This window comes from Salvelinus sp. IW2-2015, linkage group LG26 (genome assembly GCF_002910315.2).
Source record: "Salvelinus sp. IW2-2015 linkage group LG26, ASM291031v2, whole genome shotgun sequence".
NCBI lineage: Eukaryota > Metazoa > Chordata > Actinopteri > Salmoniformes > Salmonidae > Salvelinus > Salvelinus sp. IW2-2015.
The window spans coordinates 29,339,617-29,362,158 of NC_036866.1; the positions used below are offsets into that span (position 1 = coordinate 29,339,617).

The 22,542-nt window shown below is 43.9% G+C and overlaps 1 protein-coding gene and 1 long non-coding RNA gene across 2 annotated transcripts in view; one reads left to right on the forward strand and one right to left on the reverse strand.

Moving 5' to 3' along the window:
* LOC139023062 (uncharacterized) overlaps nucleotides 1–22,542 on the reverse strand; it is an 870,035-nt gene that overhangs the window by 777,944 nt on the left and 69,549 nt on the right. The gene's annotated exons all lie outside the window — the stretch shown is intronic.
* The window catches only part of LOC111953103 (SH3 and multiple ankyrin repeat domains protein 3-like), an 87,715-nt gene continuing 78,334 nt past the window's right edge, over nucleotides 13,162–22,542 (forward strand). Inside the window, exon 1 of the mRNA XM_070435237.1 lies at nucleotides 13,162–13,588. Within this exon, the coding sequence (XP_070291338.1) occupies nucleotides 13,336–13,588 (253 nt within the window). The 5' untranslated portion in view covers nucleotides 13,162–13,335. The remainder of the gene's footprint in view (nucleotides 13,589–22,542) is intronic.

The window sequence follows — 22,542 nt, forward strand, 5'->3', positions numbered from 1 at the left end:
TACTATGGTGTTGAACACTGAGCTGTAGTCAATGAATAGCATTCTCACATAGGTGTTCCTTTTGTCTAGGTGGGAAAGGGCAGTGTGGAGTGCAATAGAGATTGCATCATCTGTGGATCTGTTTGGGCGGTATGCAAATTGGAGTGGGTCTAGGGTTTCTGGGATAATGGTGTTGATGTGAGCCATTACCAGCCTTTCAAAGCACTTCATGGCTACAGACGTGAGTGCTACGGGTCTGTAGTCATTTAGGCAGCTTGCCTTTGTGTTCTTGGGCACAGGGACTATGGTGGTCTGCTTGAAGCATGTTGGTATTACACAATCAGGGACATGTTGAAAATGTCAGTGAAGACACAAATGAGAGAACTGACCATTTTACTCGCCCTAGTGTAACGGATGTGAAATGGCTAGCTAGTTAGCAGCTAATAGCGTTTCAATCGGTTACATCACTCGCTTTGAGGCCTTGAAGTAGTGGTTCCCCTTGCTCTGCAAGGGCCGCGGCTTTTGTGGAGCGATGGGTAACGATGCTTCATGGGTGACTGTTGTTGATGTGTGCAGAGGGTCCCTGGTTCGCGCCCGGGTCGGGTCGGGGCGAGGGAACGGACGTAAAGTTAAACTGTTACACTAGCAGAGCTGGTTCGGAGTAGATAGCCAGAGTGAATTTACCAGCTACATCTATCAACAGTTGTTGCAGTGACATTCTATTGAAATGGAAACTTGCATAGTGGAGTATTTTAATAAGACATGTAGCTAGCTAGCTAATTAAACCATAGTCCCAACTCATGACGTTACTATTCTGCATGAATCTGCAGGTAGCTAACCAACCAGGTTCAATTTTAGCTAGCTAACTTTCTGTTTCAACTAGCAAAGTAAATGGCTCTGAGATACAAATAATAAGATCATACCAGCAAGCCAGCCAGCTAACATTAGCAAGCTAGCTAACAGTACACTTTAACTTGAAATGAAAATGACTTTGTCAAAATTAGAAATGCGTAATATCTGAAAATGTAGCTAGCTAGGCTATCTTACCCATWTACAGTACATGGAATGGACGCTTCTCCCTGTCACAGATGCCATGGTTTCCCTTAGATTGAAGATGTAATCCAGAGACTGGTGTTTTCTCCATCTCCTTATGTAACAGTTTAGCTTCCGTCCCTCTCCTCGCCCCTATCTGGGCTCGAGCCAACCTCTGCACACATAGACAACAGCCACCCTTGAAGCATCGTTACCCATCGCTCCACAAAAGCCGCGGCCCTTGCAGAGCAAGGGGAACAACTACTTCAAGGTCTCAGAGCGAGTGACATCACTGATTGAAACGCTATTAGCGCGCACCCCGCTAACTAGCTAGCAATTTCACATCGGTTACACTTAGCTATCATACTCTAATTCCACTGATTTCAAAACTCGGTCCTCCAGAAAGTGAAGATCTACAACGCAATATATATATATATTTTAAAGCCGTGTTAGACAGGATTACCTAGACATAATGACCAGCTCAAATAGACAGAAGCGTGCAATATGGCAGGCCAATCCAAACTCATCTCTCGGCATGTGCAGCCCACTCATTATCTCAGCCAATCATGGCTAACGGGAAGGTTGCTGGCCCTTTTTCTGTGGCTAAACCAACTAGGCTCATAATTTAACAATTGTATTTGTATTTACAGATGGCATACAATATTATTATGATGGCACATGAAAGTTCACATGTTCCAGAAAGCATTTCTGCAAAAGAAACTCATTTTGATCAAACATTTAAAAGTTTTAGTTCAAATGGCTCTTTTGTGAGGTAGTGACACGTGACATATGCCTAGTTTCCTGAAATGAGTCACAAATGTCCAACGCCCAAATAATTTTACCTGTTCAGGTGCCAAAAGTGACTGTGCTTCTACACATGAAGGTGACATATCTGAGCATACATTTGCACCATATTCAGAAGTAGGCTACAAGGCACGGAAAGGCAAACGTCATATTTAAGTTGCTATTTCCAAAGCACATCTCTGCTATTTCTGTTTTTAAAAATGCCGCATAACAAATCCAGAGCTCCAATAACATGTTTTCTGTGAAGATGCAAATGTAGGTGAATATTTGCCAAAATGATATTTTATTTATTTAACAGAAAATAAAAGTTGCACACTCTCAATACCTGTCAGAGTCGAGTGTATAGGTGGCAGGGAAGTCAGGCGCAGGAGAATCAAACTGAGTGTAATGGAGTTATTTAATAACAATGAACGAAGCATACTCCAAACACCAAAAATTTAACAAAATAACAAAAATGGGTACGAGGACCCGTCGCGCACCAATACAAAAATATATACAACACTGAAATACAAACAATCTCTCACAAAGACATGAGGGGAAACAGAGGGTTAAATGCACAACAGGTAATGAAAGGGATTGAAACCAGGTGTGTAGGAAGACAAGACAAAACCAATGGAAAATGAAACATGGATCAATGATGGCTAGAAGACCGGTGACGCCGACCGCCGAGCACCGCCCGAACAAGGAGAGGCTTGGACTTCGGCAGAAGTCGTGACAATACCCCTGCCTGCTCTGTTTGTTATGGACAATGGATGCAGATTGGGTCGTCAGCAGTGGTCCCTCACAGTCCACCCCAACATGGTGGTAGTGTTCGTTTGTGATCCACTCCAAACTGTCAATGCATAAATCATGAATCAAAATTGTGTTGATATTGTAAGAAAATATTGTCATTTCACATAACCGTACCATGTGATTCTATTTACTACAATAAATAAAACATCTCAAATGACCGTTAAAGCTGCAATATTTAACTTTTTGGGCAACCAGACAAATTCACATAGAAATGTGAGTTATGCATCGGTCATTCTGATTGAAAGCAAGTCTAAGAAGCGGTAGATCGGTTTACAATATACAATATTTTGTGTTATTGAAAATATATTTCACAGCGGTTTAGATGGTACAATGATTCTCCACACTATTGCTTGCTTGTTTTGTCACRAACAAAAATTTCGCAAACTATTAGAATTTTAGCAACCAGGAAATAGCAGAGCAATTTCTGCATATTGCACCTTTAACTTCTTTGAAGCATTTTMTCAAGAGCGTCTCACTTCTTTGTTTCTCCTTTTGTCAATTCGACCACACACTGTTGACACATTCATTTGTGGCGCCCAAATTTAAAAAAGACATTTGGAATTCAACAGCAGAAAATACATTATTCTTGTTGCTAGGCTACCAGTTACTGTGCTTTTAGCTTGTGGTTTGGCACACCTATATCCAGAGGGAATTCAAAAAATTATAGCTAGTGTCTGAAAGAATGATATGAACTTAATATTTGTCAAATTATGAAAGATGTCCTCAAAACTCAAATAAGAATCATGAATTGCGATTATTTAGCATATCAAAAAACATGTCAAGATCCTGATATGGTCCTGATATGGAGCATATGCATTGTACGTGCTGAGATAATATACTATTTATGCCAACTGTCAGTCTTTGTCATCCAATAGAGAAAATAACATGTCCACATAGTCCTATCTCAGGATATGTAATGAATCAATATCCAGCCATGCCATGTATGATATCCAGAGGGAATCCAAAAATGATCTGTGCATAAAATAAAATATGGATTTTGTATTTGCCAAATTATTGACCATGTTCTTAAAACTCAGAAATCCATCATCCTATTTTCAGCATATCAAAAAGCATATCAAGATCCAGATATGGACATCAGCCAAGAGAAGCATATCTGGAATCAATATAGCTTTATATCTTGAATGTGCTGAGAAAACACAGAAATGTGATGTATACAGTCAGTATTTGTCAACATGAAGAGAGAAAATAGGATGTCACATACAGTTGAAGTCGGAAGTTTACATGCACCTTAGCCAAATACATTTAAACTCAGTTTTTCATAATTCCTGACATTTAATYCYAGTAAYAAKTCCCTGTCTTGGGTCAGTTAGGATCACCACTTTATTTTAAGAATGTGAAATGTCAGAATGATATTAGAGAGAATGATTTATTTCAGCTTTTATTTCTTTCATCACATTCCCAGTGGGTCAGAAGTTTACATACACTCAATTAGAATTTGGTAGAATTGCCTTTAAATTGTTTAACTTGGCTCAAATGTTTCGGGTAGCCTTCCACAAGCTTCCCAGAATAAGTTGGGTGAATTTTGTCCCATTCCWYCTGACAGAGCTGGTGTAACTGATTCAGGKTTSTAGGCCTCCTTGCTCGCACAYGCTTTTTCAGTTCTKYCCACAAATGTTCTATAGGATTCAGGTCAGGGCTTTGTGATGGCCACTCCAATACCTTGACTTTGTTGTCCTTAAGCCATTTTGCCACAACTTTGGAAGTATGCTTGGGGTCATTGTCCATTTGGAAGACCCATTTGCGACCAAGCTTTAACTTCCTGACTGATGTCTTGAGATGTTGCGACAATATATCCACATACTTTTCCATCCCCATGATGCCATGTATTTTGTGAAGTGCACCAGTCCCTCCTGCAGCAAAGCACCCCCACAACATGAYGCTGCCACCCCCGTGCTTCACGGTTGGGATGGTGTTCTTCGGCTTGCAAGCCTCCCACTTTTTCCTTCAAACATAACAATTGTCATTATGGCCAAACAGTTCTATTTTTGTTTCATCAGACCAGAGGACATTTCTCCAAAAGGTACAATCTTTGTCCCCATGTGCAGTTGCCGTAGTCTGGCTTTTTTATGGCAGTTTTGGAGCAGTGGCTTCTTCCTTGCTGAGCGGACTTTCAGGTTATGTCGATATAGGACTCATTTTACTGTGGATATAGATACTTTTGTACCTGTTTCCTCCAGCATCTTCACATGGTCCTTTGCTGTTGTTCTGGGACTGATTTGAACTTTTCGCACCAAAGTACGTTTATATCTAGGAGACAGAATGAGTCTCCTTCCTGAGCGGTATGACAGCTGCGTGGTCCCATGGTGTTTATACTTGCGTACTATTGTTTGTACAGAATAACAAAAATGAGTACGAGGACCCGTCGCGCACCAATATAAAAATATATACAACACTGAAATACAAACAATCTCTCACAAAGACATGAGGGGAAACAGAGTGTATGTAACTTAGTGTATGTAAACAGTGAATAAGTGAAAGTGAATTATAGTGAATTATAAGTGAAATAATCTGTCTGTAAACAATTGTTGGAGAAATTACTTGTGTCATGCACAAAGTAGATGTCCTAACCGACTTGCCAAAACTATAGTTTGCTAACAAGAAATTTGCGGAGTGGTTGAGAGTTTTAATTACAGTAAAGTTTTCTTTACTGACCATAATATTCTCGTCTGACCGCTTGCATGATGACGAGTTTCTCACACGACTGGCCTATCTGGGTGATGTTTTTTCTCACCTGAATGATCTGAATCTAGGATTACAGGGACTCTCCGCAACTATATTCAATTTGCTGAACAAAATTGAGGCTATGATTAAGAAGTTGGAGCTCTTCTCTGTCTGCATTAACAAGGACAACACACAGGTCTTTTCGTCATTGTATGATTTTTTTGTGCGCAAATTAACTCAAGCTTACGGACAATGTCAAATGTGATATAGCGAAGGACCTGAGTGAGCTGGGTGTGCAATTACGCAGGTACTTTCCCGAAATGGATGACACAAACAACTGGATTCGTTATCCCTTTCATTCCCTGCCTCCAGTCCACTTACCGATATCTGAACAAGAGACCCTCATCGAAATTGCAACAAGCGGTTCTGTGAAAATGTTATTTAATCAGAAGTCACTGATATATTTCTGGATTGGGCTGCGCTCAGAGTAACCTGCCTTGGCAAATCGCGCTGTTAAAACACTGATGCCCTTTGCAACCATGTACCTATGTGAGAGTGGATTCTCGGCCCTCACTACCATGAAAACTTAATACAGGCACAGACTGTGTTGAAAATTATTTGACTGAGACTCTCTCCAATACAACCCAACATTGGTGCATCCTTTCAAGCACACTCTTCTCATTAACCTGCGGTGAGTTATTTACAATTTTTGATTAACAAATAAGGTTTTATATGTCAGATGGTTAAATAAAGAGCAAAATTATTCATTATTATTATATTATTATTTGTGCCCTGGTCCTATAAGAGCTCTTTGTCAATTCCCACGAGCCGGGTTGTGACAAACTCACACTCATTCTTATGTTTAATAAATGTATTGTATAGTGTGTGTGTGGCAGGCAAAAAATGGCATTTGAGAGTGTGCTGACCCTGGTGCTACAAGGGGTACGCAGCTGGAGGTTGAATGTTTGAAGGGATACAGGACTATAAAACATTTGGGAACCACTGCTCTAGAATATGTAAAAGTGTCATGTAAACATATTCCCTGATATGGACCCTTTTCGCCCGGTGTGAATCCAGCGTGGAGAATCCACATCAAAGGAGTACATGGCGGAACCAACATCGATCCTTACACAGCATAATCCACATCATCAAAAGGTGACAGTTCATTGGTCCGTTTGGCTGCTAATCCCCTCGCTTTGTTTGGAACACTGTCTGGCCACACACACACACACACACACACACACACACAGACAGACAGACACACCAATGAAATAAATGTTTACCTGACCCTCCCTGACTGCTTGAAAACACTAAACAAGTGATCCCCCCCCCCCCCCCATACCCAAAAGAAAATGTAAACATTGTGGATAGCAGAGAACATGCCTAATGCACCATTTACCCTCACTACTAGGATAGACAATAACATTAGCCAGCAGGTAGTCAGAAGAATGTGGATTCGCATTCCAACGCGGAAGGGGTGAAAAGATTTCCATTATATTATAAGCACTGCATGAATCTATGATCTTATTTGCAGTCTGAGAAAAAATTGCCTTTTAATATATGCATTTCATGCGATACTACATTATTTTACATGATTGGAGACAAGCATAATCATATACAGTACCAGTCGAAAGTTTCTTTTTTTTTTCTCACTATATTCTGCATTGTAGAATAATAGTAAAGACATCAAAACTATGAAATAACACATATGGAATCATGTAGTAACCAAAAAAGTGTTAAACATATTAAAATATATTTTAGATTTTAGATTCTTCAAAGTAGCCTTCCTTTGCCTTGATGACAGCTTTGCACACTCTTGGCATTCTCTCAACCAGCTTCACTTGGAGTGCTTTTCCAACCGTCTTGAAGGAGTTCCCACATATGCTGAGCACTTGTTGGCTGCTTTTCCTTCACTCTGCGGTCGAACTTATCCCAAACCAKCTCAATTGGGTTGAGGTCGGGCGATTGCGGAGGCCAGGTCATCTGATGCAGCACTCCATCCCTCTCCTCCTTGGTCAAATAGCTCTTACACAGCTTGGAGATGTGTAATTTTGTGATTATGGTCTTTTCTCATCGCTGCAACTCCCCAACGGGCTCTGGAGAGGTGAAGGTCGAGTCATGAGTCCTCCGAAACATGACCCGCCAAGCCATGCTTCTTAACACCCGCTCGCTGCACCAATGTGCCGGAGGAAACACCGTTCAACTGACGACTGAAGTCAGCCTGCAGGCGCATGGTCCACCACAAGGAGTTGCTAGAGTGCATTGAGCCGAGTAAAGCACCCCCGGCCAAACGCTCCCCTACCTCGGAAGACACTGGGCCAATTGTGCCGGTCACAGCCGGGAGTCCAGGTCACAACTGCGATGCAGTGCCTTAGACTGCTGCGCCACTTGGGAGGCCAAGCAGAATATTTGAATTCCACAAATGAGCATGACAATGAATGAGCTCATGCTGCAGCACCAGAGCGGTTTGGATATCTATACAGGCTATTGTTAAAAAAGAGGATAGTCTAAGTTTGGTACAGTGCTAAAGTTGTCTATCAACTGTAAAAATGTAGCTCAACAGAAGCAGTTACAACTGAAGTATTTGATCATCAATGAATTCGAGAAAAAGCCATTTGTTTTTTAACATAGGAGCCCCATATCATCAGGTAGGCCTAAATGCACTTGTAACTTGTTTTCATTCGGAAACTATCATTTTCTAATTTATTCAATGTATTCCATGATACTTTTGTTACAAAATAGATTTGTGTTGTCTGTGATTAGGGCATGGGAATAGAAGAGCATCTGCTAGGCTAAATTAACAAACTAGGCAAGCATAGCTCATCACATGGTCCTCAAACCAAAGACTGGCCAAACCCGTGTTTCTAAAAGTGAATTCAAAGGCACTGTATAGCCTAATGACTGTACAGCCTAATAGGGCATTTTTCATGTCTTTACTTTTTAATTCTAAGTCATTTTTTTWATGTAATTTTATACAGCCTATTTTATACAGTTTCCCCAAGGATCAAAGTATTTTGTGGTTGTTAGATTGGATACTTTAGAGTACCATTCGGAAATGTTCTCATAGAATAGATGTTTTGGCGTTTGTCTGTATTCTCATCCTAGGTTTACGTAATTTCTAGCTGCAGTAATTATATGTCTAAGATTTACTCTTATTCTGTAGGGATCAATAGCCTCAGAGTTTAACCATTTCCAGCCATGTAGCCAATGCTCCACGTGGTATAGTATTGTCCTTTGGTAGAGTTGTAGTTTAAACTACTTCACACACCAGCGTCACCCGGCATGTTTTGGTCTTAGAAATTCAAGCATTTGCAACCTTAGCTTACACCGGGGTTTGCGTGGTCTGGTGTGAATGAAAAACATTTATAAACTGCCTAATTTTGCTGGACCCCAGGAAGAGTCCCCGCTGCCTTGGTAATCCGTCTAGCCCTGCGGCCTTGTGAATGTTGACCTGTTTAAAGGACTTACTCAACTTGGTTATGAAGAGCGTGATCACACAGTCGTCCGGGATTTCTTATAAGTGTCTGGGTTAGAGTCCCGCTCCCTGAAAGTGGCAGCTCTACCCTTTAGCTCAGTGCGAATGTTGCCTGTAATCCATGGCTTCTGGTTGGGGTATGTACTTACGGTCACTGTAGGGACGACATTATCAATGCACTTATTGATGAAGCCAGTAGCTGATGTGGTGTAATCCTCAATGCTATCGGAAGAATCCCGGAACATTTTCCAGTCTGTGCTAGCAAAACAGTCCTGTTTCTTAGCATCTGTGTCATCTGACCACTTCTGTATTGAGCAAGTCACTGGTACTTCCTCTTTTAGTTTTTGATTGTTAGCAGGAATCAGGAGGATAGAGTCATGGCCAGGTTTGCCAAATGGAGGGTGAGTGAGAGCTTTGTACATGTCTTTGTGTCTGGCGTAAAGGTGGTCTAGAGTTTTGTTTCCTCTGGTTGCACATGTACAGTAACATGCTGGTAGAAATTAAATTCCCTGAGCACCATGAGCACCGCCTCTGGTTGAGCATTTTCTTGCTTGCTAATGGCCTTATACAGCTTGTTGAGTGCTGTCTTAGCGCCAGCATCGGTTTGTGGTGGTAAATAGACAGCTATGAAAAATATAGATGAAAACTCTCTTGGTAAATAGTGTGGTCTGCAGCTAATCAAGAGATACTCTACCTCAGGCGAGCAAAACCTTGAAACTTCCTTAATATTAGATTTTACAAATAAACACAGACTSCCACCCCTTTTCTTACCGGAGGCAGCTGGTCTATCTTGCCGATGCAGCGTAAACCCCGCCAGCTGTATGTTATCCATGTCGTCGTTAAGACACGACTCTGTGAAACATAAGATATTACAGATTTTAATGTCCAGTTGGTAGGATATTCTTGATTGGAGCTCATCCAGTTTATTATCCAATGATTGCACGTTGGCTAATAGGACGGATGGAAGAGGCAGGTTACCCACTCGCCGTCAGATTCTTACAAGGAACCCCCAACCTACATCCCCTATATCTCCCTCTCTTCTTCATGTGAATGACGGGGATTTGGGGAATCTTCGTCCAGTACGAGGTGAGTAATCGCTGTTTTTCAGTCATAAGAGACGGGAGCAGAAACAGCAGCCATCACCTCCGGCGCCATTCTATCAATGGCACCGTTAGTTAGTTTTGATTCAGTATGTTACATTGAAAGTGGCTAATGTTGCGTTGATTCGATTACAATTACCACAGTAAAGGAAAACGTTGACAGCGTTAGCTAACATGGAAAACTAGAAAGTTGAGTGATGTTCAATCTCGTGCTTCTCTGCATGTGCTGATATTTCTTCTGCATGGCAGTCCCGGGGAAGTGCACGCCACTAATGCACACAGCTTAGCGGGAACATTGGTGCCAACTGTAAAGTTTGGTGGAGGGGCTGGTTAACATGTTTCGGGCTAGGCCCCTTAGTTACGGTGAAGGGAAATCTTAATGCTACAGCATACAATGGCATTCTAGACGATTCTGTGCTTCCAACATTGTGCCAACAATTTGGGGAAGGCCATTTCCAGTTTCAGCATAAAAATGACCCCGTGCAAAAAGCGAAATGGTTTGTCGAGATCTGTGTGGAACAACTTGACTGGCCTGCACAGAGCCCTGATCTCAACCCCATCGAACACCTTTGGGATGAATTGGAATGCCGACTGCGAGSTAGGCCTAATTGCCCAACATCAGTGCCCGACCTCACTAACGCTCTTGTTGCTGAATGGAAGCAAGTTCCCGCAGCAATGTTCCAACATCAAGAATGGAAAGCCTTCCCAGAAGAGTGGAGGCTGTTATAGCAGCAAAGGGGGGTCCAACTCCATATTAATGCCCATGATTTTGGAATGAGATGTTCGACGAGCATGTAGTGTATTTTCTCTTTTCTGGTATAGACAGTTACCACGGTTACAGAAGCAGTGTCCTAGGAAACACACACACGCGCACACACTGAGAGGGGGCCATTGTGGAATTATAAACACAGTTCATTAAAGGGGAGGAAGAGAGATCAATCTGGAGTGTACAGAGACACATACACACACCAGCACCATCCTCCTCCAGCCCACCTGCAAGGAGCAATCAGGGCATCTGCCACCACAGAGGTCAGACCATCTAACATACCATTACAGCTCTGTGTTGTGTGTTGTGTGTGTGTGTGTGTGTGTGTGTGTGTGTGTGTGTGTGTGTGTGTGTGTGTGTGTGTGTGTGTGTGTGTGTGTGGTGTGTGTGTGTGTGTGTGTGTGTGTGTGTGTGTGTGTGTGTGTGTGTGTGTGTGTGTGTGTGTGTTTGTGTGGTGTGTTTGTGTGTGTGGTTTTGCGTTTGCGTTTGCGTTGTGCGTATGCATGTACGAGGATGTTCCAGACCAGCTTGTAGCAACATTGAGACATGTAGTTTTATTACCTGTTATAAAACTGATGGCAGTAGTAAATTAATGTGAATGTATGTACAGAATTATGTGATTCAGGATTTGCATCCACTAACGCTGCATTAATTGAAGCTGAATTAGTTTAGCTTTAGGCTTAATTATGTATTGTAAACCAACTTAAAGCAGAATCTCTATTTCCTTGTTTACCCTATTCTGTCCTCTTTTAGCCTCATATCTCTCTCTTCATCTCATTCTGCCTGTATCCCTGTCTCTCCTGCCCACTCTAGCTGCTCCTTTCATCTCTCTTTCCCCTCGCTCTTCCTCCCCTTTTATCCCCCCCCCTCTCTCCTCCTTCCTCCATCCATCTCTCTGCTCTCCTCTCTCGCTCCCTCGCTCCACCCTTCCATCCCTCACTCCCTCCCTCTCTGTGTTGTGTTCAGCTTGCGGAGGGTGGAGTGTCCTGGGCTCAAACATTAACATGCGGCAGGCAGCCATCCCAGCCTCTTTCCTCCTTTCCTGTTGAGAAAGCGATAAACAGAATCAGGAAGGGAGGGGGGAAGATGGAGAGAGGAGAATGAATGAATGAAATAAGGGTTACGAGTGATTGATACGGCACAGAGACAGAGAGGGAGGGAGAGAGAGACAGGGAGAGAGGAGAGAGGGAAGGGGTAGATAGAGAATGAGAGGTGTACTCACAGACACACTTGACGTGATACCCATAATGTACACACACACGTAAACACAGACACACATACATTAACACACAGAGGCAATGTAAAAACACATTGATATTTGAATCACTGTATAGTATCCATGATTTTGCAGGAACAAAGAGAGAACAGAGAGAAGGGGAGAGGGATGGAGGAAGTAAGGAGAAAAGCAGCTGTTAGGAGGATGGGAGGGTGAGTGTTGAGGACACAGACAAACAGGCAGCAGTGTGATCCACACACACACACACAAAGCTGCAGCAGTAGTGATGAATGAAGACCAGGAGAAGCTGTGATTCGGCTCTATTAGAATTCACCAGCCACCTCCATCAGAGGAATGGAAGGAATGGAGAAAGAGAGAGAGAGAGAGAGATGGAGGCAGAAAGGGGGAAAAAGAGAAAATGATTCAAGGCGAAGAGGAGGTGGAGTGCCAGCGACAATTAAGCCAAATGGGCCGGTGCTTCATTCCTGCCCCCCCATCCACACACCAACCTGTCCCGGGTAGCAGTGGCACATGCACACACGCAGGCAGACAGGCAGGAGGAGATCAATGGTGCCCCGGGGTGTGTGTGTGTGTGTGTGTGTGTGTGTGTATGTGTGTTTGTGTGTGTGTATATGTCGGTTCAGTGTGTTTGCGACATGGTGTCGCTGGCGTATGTTGTGCTAGCAGAGATGTAGCGTTAGCAGCAGCGGAGGGGGCAGCCTGCTTGTGTGTGTGTCTCTGGGAGAGTATGTGTGTTGGATAGAATGCTCGGAGAGAGCTGTGTGTGCGTGAGTGTGTGTGAGTCGTCAGAGGGGAGGGGAGCCTCCAAGCGCAGTAGCGGTAACAGCAGCAGGGCTAGCAGCAGCATCGTCGCCAGTGTGTGTGTGAGTGTGTGTGAGTGGGCGTGTGTGTGTGAGGGGTGGAGGGGAGCGGAGAGGGACTCCCAGGAGAAGGAGTCTTGGTCGGGGTGTAGAGCCAGCCTCTCTCCCTCTCCTCCACAGCAGGACCTGGACCTCCAGAGCCAGGGGACTAGGTGGGATCTGGAGCCCAGCCTGGAGCACTGGAAGCTGGAGAGCTCTTTCCCCCTCTCTGGAGGGCTGTTCGGTGGGAGCGGGAGCTCAGGATATGTGTGACTCAGGGGGACTGCCAGACGGATCTGAGAGACAGCAACGGGGAAGATTCCGTTACCTCTAACCGTTAACACTACTGCTCCTGTCTTGGAGAGGACGAGGAGGAGAGGAAAAGAGGGGTGGAGGGAGTGGGACAGGGGGATTTTGTGTTTGCTGTAACAGAGGAAGAGGAAGAGACAGAAGGATTTAGAGGAGGAGGGTAGGAAGAGTGATCTCTCGTCCCATGACTTTCCCTCAGGGTTTGCTTTGGGACCGTTGACTGTTGGCCGCTTGGACAGACAGTGGCACTTATCTTACTACCTGTCACTGTGACAACTGTCAGGTTGTTGCTGGGTTACTGTCCCCTTGGCGACCCGACCATGTCGGTGACCACAGGCTTCAGCTACCAGCTGCCTGGCATCACCACGGTAACCTATGTGTTTGTTTACAGCCCGGGCACGGTACAGCGGGACCCCAGCCCCCCCACCCACACCCCCCCTGCCATTACCGGCGCCAGTGGCCCCAAACGGAAACTCTACAGTGCCGTGCCGGGACGCACCTTCATTGTGGTCAAACCGTACACGCCACAGGGCGAGGGAGAGATCCAGCTGAACCGTGGAGAGAGGGTCAAAGGTTAGTACACTTTGACTGTTCTTAAAGTGGTTTGACCTCTTTTGCCAGGTATATTATGAAACTCGACAGGTCTCAGATTTGAGAAGGAATCTAGAAAGATGTAAATTACATATCTCATTCTAGGAAACCAGGAAACCACTAGGAAACCAGAAACTTGCCTTGGGATCACAAACTTTTATTCCGTCTATAGAATATGATAACTATGTGCTGAGTAAGTCTGGGTCTAGTCTGTAGTCTCAGGCAAGATCAGCCATCACAAGAGTGTGTCACTCTTGTCACAGGTGTAAATGGATGTGACAGAAGGTGTGTTTAACAGTAGAGGCAGAAGGTGTGTTTAACAGTAGAGGCAGAAGGTGTGTTTAACAGTAGAGGCAGTACAACATTAAAAGGATGGGTTATGCATACATTATGCAGTACAGTATATAGATAAAGGACACTCCACTGTTTTCGTTCCATTCATGCCTCTGTAATGTCACTTCAACACTGGAAAGTGGTACATTTCTCATCTAATGCATCTGAAGTGTCAAAGTCAGTCTGACATGAACAATGTTTCTCTGTTTTAGTGCGACTTCACCAGCATTGTCATGGGTTGAATCCTAACTAACGTGTGATGTCTACGCATAAATACCGTAATGATTTTGAGTTATGTGTTACGTGTGCATATCTCAAGCTATGATTCAGCCCTACAGGATGTCTATATATTCTGACTCATAATCCTAATGGTGCTGTGGTTACGGTGTCATGTGTGTGTCTTCTGTTCTCCATCCATGCCTCACTCCAGACTACGACTCTAATGACCTAGAAGGTAAAACGCTACAACATTCTTCAACATGACTGTCAGCCCGTCTCTCTCTCTCCCAATCACCTCTATATTCAAACCCACCCCTCTCCTTCCCCAGACAACTCTAGTGCTTGGTTGTTGGTTGAGGAGGGAGTGTGTGTATTCTACATGAGTTGCTGCCTATGTAAGTGCATGGTCCTCTATTGCCCAATCCCAAATTTACGCCTACCCCTTATGCACATTTGATAGGATTTGAGATAGGTGGAGGTAATATGGTAACAGCCCCACTGAATGTGTCACCATATTGCTTATGTAGCAGATGAAGATCTGTGAAACTCACTCCTCAGCCTGAAGTGTCTGCGCTGCCGAATAGCTAGCGACTGGGTATAATGTTTCAGGAGGGCAGTCACGTGTGTTTGCGAGGCAGAGGTCCTGGGTTTGAGCCTTGGTGTGAGATGATTCAGGAGGAAGCGGTACATGCTAAGCAAGCAGTGCAATGTCCTTTTACACTTACACATCTCAAAGCCTGACAGATCTCAACAAGTGCATAGGGGTTAGGGGTTCAATAAAGTTTGGGCAAGAGCGTAACTCACTTCGTACTTCCTCTTCAGAGTGATTCTTCTTCCTGTGTGCGACGTAGTTTATCTTCCCTCTTCTACGCATGCCTACAGGATGAAATGTTTGTCACTGCTTTTACTCTCCTACAGGCTCTTAGACACATACACCGCTCCCCGACAGGCACAGATACCACACTTACCCCTTTGCTATATGGTCTGATACACTCCCACCCTTAGACTGTGTGTGTGTGTGTGTGTGTGTGTGTGTGTGTGTGTGTGTGTGTGGTGTGGTGTGTTGTGTGTGGTGTGTGTTGTGTTGTGTGTGGTGTGTTGTGGGTGGTGATGAAAAGTGTTGTTGTTTATGATACCTAAGCAGATGTTGTGCCAAACAACTGCGTCGTGAGTCATGACTATGAATAGAGGAACTCAGTGACCCAGTCTGATATGAGAACTGATATGTATAACGTTGACACAGATGTTATCACCCACAGAACTTTCCATTTCAGAGGAAAGAACACACACACCCACACACAATGTTATGCATTTGTCCTCTTTTACCATGCATTGTTCAAAGTTATTCACATAACCACAAACGTCAGAAATAATAGTGTATATTGTGTCTAAAACATAGTGTTCCATGGCGGTACTATGGTGTCCATGTCAATGCAACACCAGTCCTACCGTGGCAAGGCTATGTGAAACTTTCATGCCAGTGGACACTATGGTGAATACTGCAGGTGTGAATGAGAAACATGACGATATACGTGGCATATGCTCTCACTTATGATTACAGTCCTGTGGCTCATGCTAGAATTGAACCTACAGCGGTGGAGTTGCCAGCACCACACTCAAGCCAACCGAGTCATCTGGCAGTGTTGTATAATACTGACCAACATGACTAACTGTACTTTCCACTTCCCTGTCCACTGTAGTTCATGGGTATAAGCTGTATCGAATGCCAATTAGAAGGCAAAAATATTTTTTCCTCTCTTCAGTTTTGCTAGTTCCCAGCTGGTCTTGTTGTTGCTAGCCTGCAGTGACCAGTCCGCCTCACAGTGCATTGAGGGGGGTTGGGACTGGGAGAGGCCGTCTCTGTGGATGGATGATCTCCACTTTGATACATAATACATTCCATCTCATCTGCATTCATGAATGGATGAGTTGCTAATAGTTACAGGCCTCATTTACACTGGGGGACGAGAGGAGGTAAGGAGAGGAAGGAGAAAAGAGCAAGAGATTAAGCTTCTCTACCGTGCCATATTCTTGGGGAGAAAAACTTTGACAGAAGCCAGAGCACATGGCCAGTTTAGATGTGACGGTATGCCATGAAAGGAGAATCCCCCCCCCCCCCCCCCCCGGTTCCCTTCTACTTTTTACAATGAGAAGGTAGTAAGAGTACTATACACTTTCAACATCAACGCCCTACTTCAACAAGCTTTATCTGTAAGAGCCTGGTTTTGTAGGATGGTGTCCCTGACATACTTTGTTGTTGAACCTCCATTAACTCAGTCACATCTCTTCTCCCTTGTGTTATACCCATATTCTTCTCTTGTCACTTTTCCATCCCTTTATCCTGTGACAACAGAGGAACACCTGTATGAGGAACTGAGAGGGGGTGAAACCAGCAGGCCTGCATTCTAACTCTCCTCTCATAGCCTACTGTGTGATTGTTAGCATACTGTAGCTAGCTAGCCTGCACCCTGTGGATTAGTATTGTGGCTAGGCTAACCCAGTCAGGTGTTTGGTGTATAGGTTCAGTTGAGGTGGTATTTTATGTAGTCTTTAGACCAGGGCTGTAATAAAACAGATTGTATGCATTATTGTGGTCTTGTCTTCCTCTCTGTACTGTAGAGAACGGTGTTTTTCAGGGATCAGAAGGTAAACACAGCTGTATAACTCTACAACCCCTGGGATATCTACTGTACAATAGAAACCCTTAGAGACGGTTTCCCAGTCACAGATTAAGCTTATTCCACAACTAGACTTCATCTGTGTCCTGAAAACCGATCCTTAATGTTTAGGCGTAGTGGTAGAGGACAGTCATGGTTAGCACTGTGTTGTAGTTGGTGTGTGACCTGTTGTAGTTCTACTGTAATGTTTAAGTATATGAACAGCTTTGTACATCCTTCAGTGAAGTTTGTACATCCTTCAGTGAAGTTTGTACATCCTTCAGTGAAGTTTTTGCATAGTCCGCGATGTCACATTTTCGCGGGGTCCATTGTGTGTGTGTGTCTCGATCCATTGGATATGTTAGTGTTGACAATACCCCAGGGGCCTTCCATTCCCTCCACCTCTCTCTCTCTCTGATGTACTCAGATAGCATCACCAGGATGAACACCTCTCGATAGGCCACTTGCTGTCACTATGGAAACGGACAGAAACACTTCTCCTGAAACGTGGTCAAGCCCTTAGAACACACACTCATTCACACGCACACACACACACGCACAAACACATGCACTCACCTAGGGCTGTGGCGGTCATGACATTTTGTCAGCTGGGGATTGTCATGCAAATAACTGCCGGTTTCACGGTAACTGACCTTTAATTAACATAAACACGTTTAGTATCTCTTAGCTTCCACACATAGCCTACAAGCCACTGATGCAGACCTTTGGAACATCTACATTTTAAAGTCTAATAAATCCATTTAATATAGCCTACACCATCACAATAAATAGTAAGAAGAATACAATAGTAAGAAGAATACAATTGAACATAACTGAATAAAATAGAAAGGATTTTTTCCCAAACGATTTTCGAGGGAGCTGCACATGCAGCTATTCTGTGGTGAGCGGATAGCAAAGAAACAGGCCCTCCTATATGCTTCATTTAGAGTTATTTAKGTAACTTTAGTTGTGATACAAACATTAGGTTATATATWTWTTTTTTWATACATTCTAAAGCTGCATGATTCAACTCTAATGATGATTTGAAAAAAGTGGCATGAAAGGCATGAGCTCTGCTGTTTCTTGTGCAGGCTGCACACACTTCGTCAGTCTCTCATTCACAGTTTGACAAGCGCTTGATAATATTCTTACCCATCAGACTTTTCTCAATTTAATCTTGTCTTTACATATACTAAATAATATGTGTGAAATCAGTTTGGATATAAAATGGGACATTATCATGCTCCTGTCGGAACAGGGGCAGRGGGAAAAAATGCATGTAACCCGTATACACTTAAATAGCGAATGGAGGACACTTTTCACGCGGTTCATTTTCAGGCCAGCCAGGTAGGCTACTCCGGTTGTAAAGCGAAGCAATGTGCTTAATATTAGGAACRTTTAGAAATATGTATAGTAGAGTTAGCCTATAGAAAGCTGATGGGRCCCTCCTCTTTTTAATAGAGGCCATCAAAACTCTGTTTTCTCACGCAACTGCATAGCCTATAGAAATCTTGTGCAACATGGGTTTATGGGCTCTCAAGTAGTGTTTGATTAGATTTTTGGATTGCATTCGCGTTAATGTCAGATTGATTAGAGTGCTGAGTACCAGGCTATTATCGAAGCCATTGGCCGTTAACAAGTTTGGTAGGCTACTAATGACCATCAGTGGCATCAGAGCGCAATTTTGGAGAAGCCTAATTACCATGACTCCACGGTCACGTGGAATTTGACTGTGGTCATGACTCGTGACTGCCGGTAATATGGTCACCGTAACAGCCCTACACTCACCTCACATATTGTACCATCTTAACACACATCAAGTACAAACACACACCAACATACCCCATTCCATTACAGGCTATTATGTCTCAACACACACACAAGCACACACACCTCTCGTCTGCATGCCATTGTAAATCTTCCAGACAGCCGTGAAAATCTAACCGGCACAAATAACGTTGAGATTAGACATTCACAAACATGATTAATGGGCTCAGGCCGCGCCCAGTGTGTGTGGAATATTAACATTGCTATGGCCTGTAGAGGATACCTGGAGCACACACACAAGCCAGTAGACACACACACAAGCCGGTAGACACACACACACATACACACAAGCYGGTAGACACACACACACATACACACAAGCCGGTAGACACACACACACGGACAAAAGACAAAAAAAGGCGTTACTAATGATCTGAAGGGGAATGCAGTGTGATTTAACCATTACTGCAGATATACAATTCCAGGCTCAAACCTTCCACTGGTGCTAATGCTTGGTAAACCTGGACCCTTTATGGCTCAGGGCTTCTCTATCATGTTGGCACAGAGGCCCAAATCTSTGTGTGTGTGTGTGTGTGTGTGGGTGCGGGTRCGGGTGTGTTGTAAGCCTAGGACAGAGTAATGTAATGGGCTCTCAGAGATGCACAATAGATCATTTGAATGCAGCATTGTGACGACACACACACACAGTGTTGTATTCCAATTTTGAGGACACAGATGTAGCTGTTTCTGAGACCAGAATGCATCTGTCTGTAACCAAGCAACAGGTGCTGAACACAACATAGCAAAAGTTAAATTCTCGATTGTCATGAATAACAAAAGCACATTTATCCGTTTTTTAAATCCTGACATAAAAAAAATCACATTTGGATTGTATAACCTCAAAAGTTACTWATAGGCCTACCTCTGCTTTTGACACTGTTGTGAGTGACATTGAATGGCCAGAATACAGTCAGATTGTAGTGGGTAGTGTATGAGTATGTAATCATTTTGAAATTGATCTTCGATCTGAAACCTGTCACATAGAGTTTATGACGGCTACAACATCCACACTTCCTCTCTCACACTAGGAAGCACTTCATCCTGCAATATTAGACCTGAGAAGGGGGTGGTAGGGAGTGCGGATCGTGGAATGTGTAGTGTAGTGTGTGTGAGTGTGATGTGTGTGTTGTGTGTGTGTGTGTGTGTGTGTGTGTTGTGTGTTGTGTGGTGTGTTGTGTGTGTGTGTGTGTGTGTGTGTGTGTTGTGTGTGTGTGTGTGTGTGTGTGTGTGTTGTGTGTGTGTGTGTGTGTGTGTGTGTGTGTGGTGTGTGTGTGTGTTTGTGTGTGCCTCTAGAGAAATTACAAAGTGACAGGGTAGAGTGGTCATATGACCTTGAGGCGGATAAAGTTTATTAAGAACCTTATTAAGATTCATGTGTGCGTGTGTTGATATCAGTTGGGTCAAGTGGCCTGGGGGCAAGGACGAGAGTGTCAGCAAGGCTGTGCCAATCAGAGATGCAGCAGGTAGCAAAAACCCGGCCACGCCCACACCTGCACCCGCAGACCACCCATCTGCCCCTCTATCACACACACACACACACCACACACACACACACAGCGACGACACACACACACAGACACACACACACACACCACAACACACACACACAGCGACACACAGCGACGACGACGACACAGCTAGATAACAAACACAGCAGACCAGAGTCAATAATGATTATGAATACAGATCAGGACTGAGTGAAGCTTCCTGACATACAGGGATTGCCGCCTACCATTAGGACAGATTGGTGTGTGTGTGTTGTTTGTACAGTTTGTGTGTTGTGTGACAGGTGGCAGTGTTGGATCCTTGCCATTTCAAAGGAAGTGTTCCACCATGTGTTTTTTCAGAGGGTGTATTCTACCTAGTTTTTTCAGAGGGTGTACTCTACCTAGTTTAAGCCTCAGTGCCTGCATGTGTGTGTATTCATGCCCAGATAGTGAGCCGTATCAAGGAAAGGGGATACCTAGACAGTTGTACAACTGAATGCATTCAACTGAAATGTGTCTTCTGCATTTAACCCAACCCCTCTGAATCAGAGAGGTGCGGGGGGCTGCCTTAATCGACACCTACGGCATCGGCGCCCAGGGAACAGTGGGTTAACTGCCTTGATCAGGGGCAGAACAACAGATTTTTACCTTGTCAGCTCAGGGTTTCGATCCAGCAACCTTTCGGTTACTGGCCCAACGCTCCTACCCGCCGGATGGACACAGTGGGACTGTGAGATCCTGTAGTGTCTCCATATGGTCTTGCCCTGTGTCAGCCCTGCCCTGCCACTGTTACTGTGACACTGTGTATCACTGAGTGTGTGAATGTGTGTTTGAGATGCACACACACGTCACACGTGCTGATACGATGTATTGTGATTCTCACAATTCTACATGTACTACGATTCGATGCTCCAAACATATGAATCACCATATGTCTGCTGCAGAGGGACAAGATGAAGCCATGAGAACTAGTTTTAATCAGTCATGGTAATAAAAGTAAAGAAAGCTAATTGGCTCACTATTTAAAAATACTGGAGATGTGGTGCAGGTAGAGCTGACTAGCGCAAAAATAATATTGCGATATGTGGTCAAAAATAAAATCATGATATGTAACTGTATCGATTTTTKCCCCATCACTAATATTGACAGTCAATTTCAGTATGTGTGTTTACTGTGGGCAACAGTCTTGCTCATTAAGGTCCTGTATCACAGAGTAAACACCATTAATCAACACCTACTAACAACCACACATGCACACACACATGCACTCACACACACACACAGATCTATGACTGATCAACAAACATTCTGTCAGTGATATTAACGGTCAATATGTAATCACTCAACACTCAATCTCTATCAAACCCTGGTCTTTTAAACCTGATAATATGAAGGGGTTCATTCTTTTTGCCAGTTTTTTTTCTACAGCCAGGCTGTGCAGCAAGAAGGTACACCCACATCGAATGAGCTTGTGAGTGTATTAAGGTGAACGATAGACAGGAAAGGTAGGAGTTATTAGGTAGCCTGCCTGGTCTATTTTTGTCTTCACCTGGGGGCCTATAGAAATGGGGAGAAGGAGAAGAAGAAAGAGAATACATTAAATAGAGGGAGAGAATGAAACCCAAAGAGTTTTGCTTATCCCTTCAAGGTTGGGATCCCTCTGAGTCATAGTTGGAGTTTTCCACCCCCACTACTCTCACACCTTAGTCATTAAACAGACGCTCTTGTCCAGAGGGACTTACAGRAGCAATAAAGGTTAAGTGTCTTGCTTAAAGGTTCATTGACATATTTTTCACCTAGTTTGCTCAGGATTTGAACCAGTGGCCTTTTGTTTACTGGCCCAACACTCTTACCCACTAGGCTACCTGCCGGTCCCTTCTTCTGCTCCACCTGCTCTCATTCTATACCTGACTTCGCTGTCATTAATATATATAAAGCTCCCTTTTTCATACACTCTCTCTCTTCCTCGACTGAATCGTCTTATCACTCACTCTCTCTTTCCCTCCCTTACTGTGGGTTTGTGTTGAATACAGATGAGGTAGGGACTGCGCCACTCCCCAGCCCTCTCTGAGCTGAAGGAGCCCTGAGAGCACACACCACACACACACACACACACACAAACAAACAGGGCCCCAGTCTCAGGGAAGCGTGACTATCCTTCCCTCCATTCACTTATTCACTCCCTCCTTCATCTACACTCGTCTGTGCCTCTGGGGTCCACTCCGCTCCTCCATTCCTTCTTCATTCCCCCTTCACTCTCCTCACCTCTAATCTATCTCTTTCTATTCCTCCTCTCCTCTCCTCTCTTCTCCTATACTTGTGGTAAGATGAGAGCTATTAGTGTCATATACCCTGCTTTATCTGGCAATTAATGAACAAATTATGTTCACTGCATTCTGGGATATATAGTTGA